The sequence below is a fragment of the Cebus imitator genome, unplaced genomic scaffold, assembly GCF_001604975.1.
Source record: "Cebus imitator isolate Cc_AM_T3 unplaced genomic scaffold, Cebus_imitator-1.0 Scaffold586, whole genome shotgun sequence".
In the NCBI taxonomy this organism is placed as follows: Eukaryota; Metazoa; Chordata; class Mammalia; order Primates; family Cebidae; genus Cebus; species Cebus imitator.
This window is the reverse complement of record NW_016107901.1, coordinates 253,695-265,651: the sequence shown is the minus strand read 5'-3', so window position 1 is coordinate 265,651 and position 11,957 is coordinate 253,695. Positions and strand designations below refer to the sequence as shown.

Here is an 11,957-nt window from a genome sequence, read left to right as displayed (position 1 = left end):
AAAAAAAAAACAGAAATCCAGAACAGTTTTTATAAGAGGTTTTTCTAGATTTTTTGTTGACTTTTTATACAAAGACTTTTTTATTTCTTAGACTTAATATCTTTTACTACTCTGACACTGGCTTCTGATTTCTTTCTGCCCTCATTTATTAACTTATAAAATAAATATAACTACATTAGCTGCTAACTGCTTAAAGACTTTTAGATTAAGTTTTCTGTCTATCTCTCTATATGTCATATACATGACATACTGTTAATTAGACTGCAACAGGGTCCATATATAGTTTTAGATTGATGCTGTCTCATTATCTCTGTAGGTAGTCAATGCTATTATTGAATCGGGTAAGACTCTGTCAAAGGAAGAAAGAAAAACGGAGCGCTGCCCACTGCTGTACCAGTGGCACCGGAAGCAGTATGTTGGAGCAGCCCATGGCATGGCTGGAATCTACTATATGTTAATGCAGGTAGGGAAGAATATTCTTACACACTACAGCATATTCGACCAAACATGAAATGGGAAATGAATCCTGCATGCAAACAAAGCAGGCCGGATGGAAATACCTTACTTTGAATCACAGATCCTTAACTCAGCCTCATAAACCACAGGCAGTGGAATTCTAAGAGTGCAGTGAGTTCCTGAGTAGATTTGGTGTGGAGTCTTGTAGCAGACTGGTTGTCTCTTGCACACTTCTGTGCTTGTCCTCCTGCTGATTGCAATAGGAACGCTTAATGGGGAAAAATCTTCAGGGAGGAACAGGGCCTGCAGAACCCAACTAAGGCAGAGACTTTGTCTTGTCCCGATAACCTTGCTTGCTGTCAGTTGTCTTTATATTTTTAATGAGTTTATTGCTGTGGTTATGATCTCATCTCTCAGTCATCCCTGACACCTATTAAGTACTGACTCTTCTGTCAGGCTGGTAGAAACCCCACACTAAACACTGCCTCAGCCTGTGCTTGGCCTGAGCATAGGCCTAGGGCTTCAGCCTAGCCTGTGGCCTAGGTTCGCTTCCCTGCCAGGCACAAGCGGCCGCCTCTCTTCTCTTCCTCCTTCTCTGCCAACCCCTCCTTCTCTTCCTCCTCTTCCTCCTCCTCCACTGTTCCCTCCTTCCTCCTCTCCTCTCCTTCTCCTTCTTCTTTTAAATGAAACCTTTCTTTATTTTACAAAATTACAAAACTAGTAAGTCAAGGGATATGGATTAGAATTTAGATACCTTAGACTGGAAAACCCATATATTACTTTTTAAAATTTTACTTCAGATTCTTTTTATGTCTTAACCTACTGTATCATGTTCCTACTCACTAAAGGAAACTAGGAAATTCATATCTACACAAGACTAAGACTTTCTCTTTCTCTAGTTATTATTTGTCTTTGTTGATTGTTGTAGAAAGTAAAACATGCATATAATTCCATTTGTGCATTTTCTTTTTTTTTTTTTTTTGAGACGGAGTCTCGGTTTGTTGCCCAGGCTGGAGTGCTGTGGTGCAGTCTCCACCCACTGCAACCTCTGCCTGAGTTCAAGCCATTCTCCTGCCTTAGCTTCCCGAAGAGCTGGGATTACAGGTGTGCACCACCACATCTGGCTAATTTTTGTATTTTTAGTAGAGATGAGGTTTTGCCATGTTGGCCAGGCTGGTCTCAAATTCCTGACCTCAGATGATCCACCCACCTTGGCCTCCCAAAATACTGGGATTACAGGTATGTGAATTTTCTTCATGATGCAAGTACACGCTTCCAAAGTAACTAGAATTCCACACCTTATTCAAAAATGGCACTGTTATTCTCAGCAGCTAGATTTTGTATATGTGTTAGGGTTCTCCAGAGAACCAGTAGGAGATAAACATTATATATGAGATGGGATTTATAGGAATTGGCACATGCGGCTATAGAGACCAAGAAGCCCCATGATCTGCTGTCTGCAGGCGGGAGACCCAGGAATGCCAGGGCTGTAACTCTCCTGAGTCAGAAGACTGAGACCCACAGTAGCCAAACCCCAGGTCAAGGGCAGGCGGAGACTGTTCCTCTAGTTGAAGCCGGCAGGCAGGTTGGAGCAGATGTTTTCTTTCTCTGCCTTTGGTTCTGTTCAGGCCTTGGTTGGTTTGGATGAGGCACACCCACGTTGGGGAGGGGCCTCTGCCTGACTGAGACCGCCATTCAATGTTAATCTCATCTGGAAACACTCTTAGAGACACACCCAGACACCATGTTTAATTTGACACATAAAATTAACTGTCATAGTCTATTCTCTATTTTCCCATAAAAATGTTTTAACAGTGGTTCAGGAACTTTTTTTTTTTTTCTTTTTTCAGACAGGGTCTCACTCTGTTGCCCAGGCTAGAGTGCAGTGGCACAATCTCGGGTCACTACAAACTCCATCTCCGGGGTTCATGCGATTCTCCTGCCTCAGCCTCCCGAGTAGCTGGGATTACAGGCCTCTGCCACCACACCTGGCTGGAACTTTTTTTTAAATGTGAATTCCCTTAGGGGAACATACTAACGTAAGAACCATGCCAGTGTGGTTCATGTGTTTAGGCTGATTTTGCTGTATATTAGGGACTGCCTTGGGAGGAATACAATCGCACAATTTTCCACTGATCTGCTTTTAAAGTGAAGAATGTGGAACACTATGTAGTGAGTATTTGACTTAGAGACTGACCTAGGTTTTCTTTCAAGATCCTTAGACAGTGGTGTGGTGGAGCCTGCTGGGCAGCTGCCCGCATCTCTTCCCGGCTGCACGGGTCAAGGCAGGTGTCAGTGCAGAGTGACGCTCAGAAGCGTGGAAAGGAGGGCTTTGTTTCTCATACTGGGTTGCAGCGTGCAGGGTGGCTGTTCTGATGGCTGATAATCATAGCCTTGGGCTAGAAACCAAAAACAGATCTTCTGAGGGAGTGGAAAGGGAGCAGGAAAGCATGCCGGGCCAGGTGGCCGAATGTCCGTGCTCGGGGAGCTGCAGGAGTGGATCTTTGTAAGAGGGGAAGTGTGTGCCTGCACAGTTGAGCTTCATGCTCCTTCTTGGGACCCATGTTCAGAAATTGGCGGCATGAGTGGGATCCGAGGGTAGTGTTTTCCGCCCTCTGAGTCAAAAGGTGAAACAAAGGAACAAAACCCTTCCCTGGTGTCCTCCGTAGGCTGGCCAGAGCCTCCCTGGTGCCTTCTCAGGAGCAAGTCTGGCTGCTTGGGTTGTTGACACCACAGAAGGTGGAGAGCAGTCAGGCGATGGTCACTGCCCTTGGGGAGTCTGCTGAAAGGGCTGGTGGCCGCTTCACCCTGAGGGCGGAAAGCCTCACAGGGTCAGCATAGGAGGGGCGGGGTGTGGTAGCCCCACCTCTTAGCCCATCGTGACCGGGAGCTTAGCTTCGTGGTTGCCTCGGGCTCCCTAGGCAAAGAAAGGGGGTCTGCTCAGTGAGTTGGGGACTTAGAGTTTGTTCTTATTTCTCATTGTCTAGAAGTTTAGTTGTGTAAAAGTAGCATTTCCACTGGATGGTGTAGTTTGGAAGGCTGTCAGAACAATATATGCAAAAACTCTTAAAATGTGGCTTAAACAGAACTCCACTTTCATGATAGCCGAATAAAAACACTTCTCTTGAAAATCATCTCAAAGCGACCCGAAAAACAACGAAACAGAAACGGAAGTTCATTGATGAAGCTATGGGACATCTGGAGCTCCAGCTGCAAACCTGTGAACTGAAGCAAGTGAGAGAATGACAGCCGACCTGCCGGGACGGACAGTGGCGTCAGTGCCTGAGGGGAACGACAGCTGACCTGCCGGGACAGACAGTGGCGTCAGTGCCTGAGGGGAACGACAGCTGACCTGCCGGGACGGACAGTGGCGTCAGTGCGTGACGGGAGAGTGCCCGCGAGAAGCAAGCCAGCTTGTTCTACAGAACCCCAGAACTCAGGACAGGAAAGCGCCATGTCCCCAGCAGGCGGTGCCCTGCATGGGCGCGGGGGTGCTCTGGCACAGGAGGCTTCTTCGAATATGCACAGCAGTTGGACCTCCGTGAGCACCTGCCCCCAGCACAGGGGAGAACTGCTTAGCCTTCAACTCCTGCTGGAGACTAAAGGAGCTAGGAAAACCTGACCAGGCTCTTTCAATTCAGCAAAGCTAGATGTAGGAGACAGGTGGAGTGAGGCACAGAACTAAAAATAGGGGGTGGAAGTGAGTGTCCATGGTCCAGGGTGAGACTGCCCCTCCGCCACCGTCAGCCTCAGGCACCGTCACTTCTCCCTTACCCCAAGGGGCAGTGCCACCTCCACCCCACTCAGAACTTGAAGTCTTTTTTTCTGGAGAAACAACTGGCTCAGATAAAAGTTTCATAGGCAGAGATATTTGAAAGCCCCCATTAAAAAGTTAGTGTGCCATCTGGGATGGTTAATTTTAAGTGTCAACTTGGCTGAGCCCTGGTGCCCAGACATGTGGTCAGACATTATTCTGGTTGTTTCTATGAGGGTGTTTTTGAATGAGATTTACATTTAAGCCGGTGGACTTTGAGTGAAGCCAGCTGCCCCATAGGACGCGGGGGCCTTGTCCAGTCAGTTGAAGTTCTGACTAGAACAAAAGGCTGGACCTGCAGGCAAGAGAGGATTCTCCAGTGCTCTGCCTTCAGATTCCAGCTGCAGCTCCTTCCTGAGTCTCCAGCCTGCTGGCCCCCCCAGGCAGCTTGTGGACTCTTGAAGCCTCTGCAGCCAGTTCCTTGAAGTGAATTTATTTCTCTACTTTTACACATCCCGTTGGTCTGCTTCTTTGGAGACCCCTGGCAGTCCCCCATCCAGCCAGCCTTCAGTGATTGCCACTGATCCACAGACCCTACTGTGCCCCGAGGGCAGCCAGGAGCTGTGCCTTGTGCGTGAGCACAGACCGGGAGCTGGAGATGAACAGACCTGGCAGAAAAGCCCCAGCTTGAAAGACAGAGACCTGAACAAGTAGGAATAAGAACAAAGGAAAGGCAGGGAAGTGGAAGAAAGCTTCGAAGAAATAATAATTCATAGTTAATATATTCAGAGAAATAAGAGAAGCCGTTGCCTCCAAGAAACAAGAAACATTTGAGGGAACAAGAGGGAGCTCTTGAAAAGAAGAAATATAATAGCTGAATTTTTAATTCATGAAAATGTTTGGAAATCAAAGTCAGATATCTTAGAAAGCAGGCAGAACTAGACAATGGCAGAGGAAAACGTAAGAAAATAAGAGGATTAATCAAGGAGGTCCAGCATCTAACTAGTGGCGGACCTAGGGAGGGAGGAAAAGAACACAGGGATATGCTCTGCAAGTGAGGGACACAGCTGCCCATTGCAAAGACCCAGCAGGTTCCTGCATAGTGAGTGCAGACAGGGAAATCCACATCACGTCCATAATCGTGAAAGGTTAAGGTAAGGGATAAGGAGACAGCGCTTAACTTTAGAGAAGAAAAAACAGGCTATGTGCAAAGTCCACAAATGGCATTGGACTTTGCAACAGTTTCGCTGATGCTAAAAGATACATGGAAATGGCTTCCAAGTTTTGAGTAAAAATGAACTCCAACATTGCGTTCTGCCCAGAAAGTTATTAATTAAATGTGGAGTAGAGCAAAGACTGTTTAAAACATCCAGTTCCCCAAATTTAATTCCCCTGAACCCCATCTCAGGAAGCTCCTGGAGCATGGTGTCTGCCACAACAAGGGAGCATTCTAAGAAAGAGGAGCAGATCCAGGAAAGAGGGGATCCTGTGCAAGAGAAGGGAGCAGAATCCCCAGGGAGTTGGCACGTGGAAGACCCAGGACAGCAGTGGCACAGAAGACCTGGAGAGCAGCCGATCATGGAGAGTCACCTCCAGGGGAAACAAAGTCATAGTAGATTTGATCATGTAGAAAATCATATTGAGAGACTTTTTACAGAGCTGTTGGTGGGTACGAGAAAGCTTAGGTGCTGGCTTAAAGAAAACTAAGCAAATAAAAAGTGAGAAAGTTGCTCCAGGAAAAACAAAAAGGTGTAAACGAATATCTGTAGTTCGGTGCATTTCAGGAGCTAACAGTGTTTGTCTATAAAGAACACAGGAATATGGATGTAACTAAAAATGATGACCAGAGTGAAATTCTCTTGGGAAGATTAGAGGAAGGAAAGTGTCTGTCATCTGCCACAAGGGGAGGCCTAAAATCAGTAACTCAGGGCACAGCCACGCATGTACTGTTTAGACATACCGCCGAAACATGAAGAAGCGGTTAACAACCATCACAGCCAAAAGGAACTCGGTTGTGTCCTAGGAAGGACACGGGCTGTTGGTCTTTGAGATAAGCTCTTAAACATTTTTTGACTTTTTAAACTGGTTATGCATTACCTGTATGAAAGTAATTTGTACCGTGTAGCCTTTCGAAATAAACTTCATGACTTACGGTTTTTAAAAAGCTAATACATTCTTTAAGTGTGTATCAGGAAAAACACCTAAAGATTTTTCTAGTGAGTAAATATAGTTGTATTTCAGTGAAGTTTGGAAGTATTGATATTCCTTAAATGATCTTTCCTTCCTTTTTAATAAAATTAAGTTTTTGTTGAAGATATTAGGTTTTTATTTTGTTCTGTAGGAGAAGGTGTCATTTTGTAGACTTCGATGCTAATGGAATGATGAGAATTTAAAGCAATACTGTATTTTATTTCAGTTATGAGAGTATTTTACATCACCCCTGACATTTGCCACTAAAGCCAAATGAAAAATCAGTGGCCGGAGATGGGTTCTCTATCTCAGACTTTACCAATATGCAGATTTACGTCGTGTTAACATGTCACTTTAAAGACATTGTTTGGTAATATGTCACTCTAAGATGTTCTGTGGCGCTAATATTCACCTGACAAATTTGTGTGTTGCTCACCTATCACTCTAAAGATGTTGTGTGTTGCTAATGTGTCACCCTGAAGACTTCATGTGACATTAAGCTGTTACCTTAAGATGTTCAGTGGTGCTAATGTGTCACCCTAAGACATTGTGTGGTGCTAACCTGTCACTCTAAAGATGTCGTATAGTGCTAATGTGTCACCCTGAAGATGTGTGGCATTGACATGTCACTCTAAGGATGTCATGTGGTGCCAATGTGTTGCCCTAAAGACATGTGGGTTTAACATGTCACCCTAAGATGTTCTGTGGTGCTAACCTGTCATTCTAAGGATATGTGGTGCTAACATGTCACCTTAAGACATTATGTGATGCTAACATGTCACTCCAAAGGCATTATGTGGCATTAGCATGTCACCCTAAGATGCTCACTTAGCCCAGCCTTGTCTGACTCCTCACCAGGTTTTTCATGGGAATCTGTACAGTAACTTGAGACTCTTTGAATGTTTTAAGTCCTTTTAAAAAAAAACAGTGCCTCAAAATTAGCAAATATTTTGAAGAGTGTTTTTAGTCTTAGTCTCTGTAGTAAAACTTTAACACAAACTCAGTAAATTCTAGTAGGTAACATTTAATGAGTGCCTTCATTTGGTAAAAGCCGGTATTGCCACAAATTGTTGGATGAAGGAGTGAGGCATGCATTTTTTCCTCCCCCTTTCCTTACAAACACCTTAGGAGTTGAGTAGTATGCTTATCCTATTTTAGAGATAAAGAAACTGAGGTTAAATGATTGGCTGAGTCACAAAGTCAATATATAGATTTGGGAAAAGAGGGGTACCTGGCTTTTTAGGAGGCGTGAGCCACATGGAAGGAAATCAAGTTCACATTTTAACAAAGCAAATCAACGCAACAAAACCTACTTACTCCTAGGTTCACTTGCCATTCAGTCATTTCCTTTACTACTCTCTAGGAGGGTGGTCCTCATCCACCAAAGAGACAAAATACATTATGACACTAAGATATTTTAGAAAGATTTCAAAAAGTTGAAACAAGTTCTGCCTAAACCTTCAATGAGCAGATAGTTGACTGACTTCTAATTTTATGTGCTCTTTAGTTTTCCATGTAATTTATGTTTTATTATGTTAGCTATGATGCAGTCATTAAAAGAAATAACTTCAGAAAAAATAACTTGTGTTGTATTTTTGTTTGTTTAAAGCCAGCAGCGAAAGTGGACCAAGAAACCTTGACAGAGATGGTGAAACCCAGTATTGATTACGTGCGCCACAAAAAATTTCGATCTGGGAATTACCCGTCGTCGTTAAGCAATGAAACAGACCGGCTGGTGCACTGGTGCCACGGCGCCCCGGGGGTCATCCACATGCTCATGCAGGCGTACAAGGTCAGTGCTTCCGCCGCCACAGCCATCCCCTTTTCAGCGAGCCAGGTTTCACCACCAGGTTTTCGGTTTGGGTCTGGTAATGCCATTTGATGTACACTAAAAACCTTTTAGAATGAATGTTTTTACAAAATAAAGTCTCTGTATTTTACCAGTCATCACCACTGTCAGTGCTACCTGTGTGTGTGTGTGTGTGTGTGTGTGTGTGTGTGTGTGTGTGTGATTGTGTGTGTGTGATTGTGTGTGTTAACAGGGTTTATATTCATGTGCTAGATGACAGAGCAGTGATGAAATGATTTTCATTCTAATGAGTATGGGTACCCAGTAAGGGAGTGGACAAGATTATAACCAAAGTGCTTTTTTGTTCGTTTCACATCATTTTATTTTCTTGCTTGAATAGCATTAATAATAATAATTATGATTGTCCAAGAGCTTTTAAATTTGAGTTTAAAATTGTTATATTATTCACAAGAGATAGGTGGTACTCAAATTTGTATACATCTGGGATACTATAGGAAAATAGGCCATACCTTCACTGATTAATTCTATTAGGCTCTAAATATATTTGGGCACAATATAAGAACACTATTGATTTCTGTCCTGGACTAAGATTTGTCATGTAAGTTGAAAACAAATGATGCTTCTTTTGCAATTTTATTTTTTAATTAATATATCTTTATTTGTAGTAGTTGATGTTGGAGTTATATATCGAAGTATACAACTATAACACAATGATTGCCCTGTTCAACACAGTATTTTGGCAAGGTCTCTTTGTTTTGGATGGATAGGTAGATTCACTGGAGCAGAACTCATATTTCTACCTGGAAATAACAGAAGAACTGGAACCTGAGTCCATTTGATTTTTCCTTTACAGCTACCATAATAAATTACTTAGAAAAATTGGGGAGAATTATCTCTCATGATTTGGGCTAATTTCTCATAAATTTTTAGTCTTCCTACAACAATACCAAAAATAAATCATATAAAAGTCAGATATGAGCATTCGAGAAAACAACTCAGAAAATTATGATGTTTGGTCAGAGTGAAACCCAATGAAATGTGTTCTCTGAAAATAAGATGTATCTCCCTAACAGTACCCCCACTTTTAAATTAAAACATAATTCTGTTCAAATCACTGCCTCCCTTTTTTAGAGTTTGGAGCATTTATAATTTCAATGTCTTAGAGGAACATATGTAATATAAATGTCCAACAATAATGTGTAAGCATAATATTGACTATACAGACAGGAGCCCACTGATGCTCAAAACAGATGTGTTACTGCTAAAATGTGGAAGCTGCTTTTTGTTAAACTCCTTTTCCCTTCACTTAGAGGCTCAGCCGACACAGCTGGATGTTCCTGGTAGCCAATCTCTGCTGCTGGGTGTGCTTTTCCACTGTGTTTCAACAGCTGAGTCCTGTGGACAGCAAGCAGGTGCCAGGACCAGGCTATCCTGTGGGGACCTTTCCTCCTGGGCAGTTTTATTTTCATGAGTTCTGCTGACAGTGGCCACCATCTGTTTCCACCACCGCTAGTCAGTCGGGAAGAAGCCAGCACGGCTCCGCCGCTGACAGGCTGCAGGTGGCTGTGGCCGACTCCTTCCAGCAGGACTTCTGCACAGAATACCGTTCAAACACCTTGCCCTGCCCTGCTGGTTCCAAAACAAATTTCTCTCCTCCAGAAAGCATAGGGCCAAAGATGTCAAGATACTTGGTCTTTAAAACTTGTGTCCTCTACATTGACATTCTTGAAAATGAGGAATGAGGAGGAATATCAGAATCTTCTGGGGGCAGGAAGGCATCAGTGGTAATTTGAAAAATCATATATATTTTATATTTCAAAATAGCTAGAAGAGAAGATTTGAAATGTTCTCAGCATAAATAAATGATAAATGTTCAAAGTAATGGACATCCTGAATACCCTGACTTGATCATTACACATTGTGTGCACATATATCACATGTACCCATAAATATGTACAATGATTATGTATCAATGAAAAACTTAAAAAGGAAAAAGCATATGTAATACGGTCTTACAACTGGGGGTAAAACTACATCTTCTTCATAGTATAAAGTGCAGAAAATAAGTGTAGGCTGAAACTCCCTGCCGGCAGGATAACTGACCATGGGCACGTGTGCATATCTGTCTGCGTGCCTGAGCAGAGGTCAGGGTTTGTGTTTGACCAAGGCAGGGGGTGTGGTGGGGGAGACAAAGCTAGGAAAGCACAGCTCCACACTCTATTTTCTCTCCAGTTACAGTTAAATCGAGAGGGCCTCCATTTATTAAAACTGTCTCTTAAAATTAGGTAGGGAATGTTCAAATTTTATGTAATAACAAGCTCTAACGGTTTCTTCTCCTGGCATATGAAGTCCTAAGTTGTTCAGGCATGCTTATGAGGGTGTAAAGTGTCCAAATACTTGAAAAAATATTATTATCCTTTTCAAAGAAAACCATAAATTCAATCCACAATCACAAAATTTATTTTCCCTCCCTATAGATGCTCATCATGTGTTAGTATTTAGTAGGTGTGCTTTTCTGTGTAGGAACATGTATTACTTATTAATTAATAACAGCAAGACCCTGCCTCAAAAGAAAAAAAGAAAAAAAAAAAGGTTTTAACAATATTTTACACTTTATCAGGAATTTTATTGTGAATGATTTTCTAACAAATTGCATCTGTGGACCCTGTAACTAGAAGATATTTGGATGAGTAGTTACAGCCAGCTCTTGATTATCTGACAAAAAATTATGGGCAACTGTGGCAAATTCTTCCTTCTATTCAAGTATCTTAGATGGCCTTAAAATGTAAAGGTTTGGCCAGGCCCCATGGCTCACACCTGTAATCCCAGCACTTGGGGAGGCCGAGGCAAGAGGGTTGCTTGAGCCCAGAGTTGGAAACCCTGCTGGGCAACATGGTGAAACCATGTCTCTACTGAAAAAAATACCAACATTACCTGGGTGTGGTGGCACGTACCTGTAGTCCCAGCTACTTGGGAGGCTGAGGTGGAAGGATAGTTTGAGCCCGGGAGGAGGAGGTTGCAGTGAGCTGTGATCCGGCCACTGCACTACGGCCTGGGAGGCACAGCAAGACCCTGCCTTGAAAGAAAAAGAAAAAGAAAAAAAAAGGTTTTAACAGTATTTTACATTGTATTAGGAATTTTATTATGAATGATTTTCTAACAAATTACATCTGTGGACCGTGTAACTAGAAGCTGTTTGGATGAGTAGTTACAGCCAGCTCTTGATTATCTGACAAAAAACTGTGGGTAACTGCCGCAAATTCTTCCTTCTAATTCACGTTTTGAGCCCCAGGGCATGAGCAATTTGTGTGGGTTTAGCCACTGTAAACAAATACGTTTGTTAAATGAGATGGTATTTGGAAAGGTTAATGTGTTGTCCAAGAAAAGCATGTAACACCCCATCAGAGCGACACCAGCGCAGTCCTCAGATGCTGAACTGAATGTGGCAGCAGCCGCCGCATCCCTGCTGCGCCACACGCCTGCCTTGGGAAGCCCCGATAGAACTGCATTGGGAGTGCCCCCTGGTGGTCAACTGTGGCATATATCAGAAAATGATTTCATACAAATTCTGTTCCCAAAGCTTGTTTGCAAGTTGGTTATTTGAAACGTGGAATGTTTTTCAAGGCGTATCAGAATTACATGAAAAGATTTTTTAAAACTATGCTTCTTTTCCTCGTTACTGAAGATTCTGGTACTTCCTAATTTTAAGCATCACTTAAATGTATATCTTTTTTTTTTTTTTTTTTT

The 11,957-nt window shown here is 42.9% G+C and overlaps 1 protein-coding gene across 2 annotated transcripts in view; it reads left to right on the top strand.

Moving 5' to 3' along the window:
- Positions 1 to 11,957, top strand: part of LANCL2 (LanC like 2) — a 62,905-nt gene that overhangs the window by 33,908 nt on the left and 17,040 nt on the right. For both annotated transcript variants that reach the window (XM_017516420.2, XM_017516421.2), the window contains 2 exons: positions 317 to 463; positions 8,010 to 8,192. In XM_017516420.2, the coding sequence (XP_017371909.1) occupies positions 317 to 463; positions 8,010 to 8,192 (330 nt within the window). The remainder of the gene's footprint in view (positions 1 to 316; positions 464 to 8,009; positions 8,193 to 11,957) is intronic.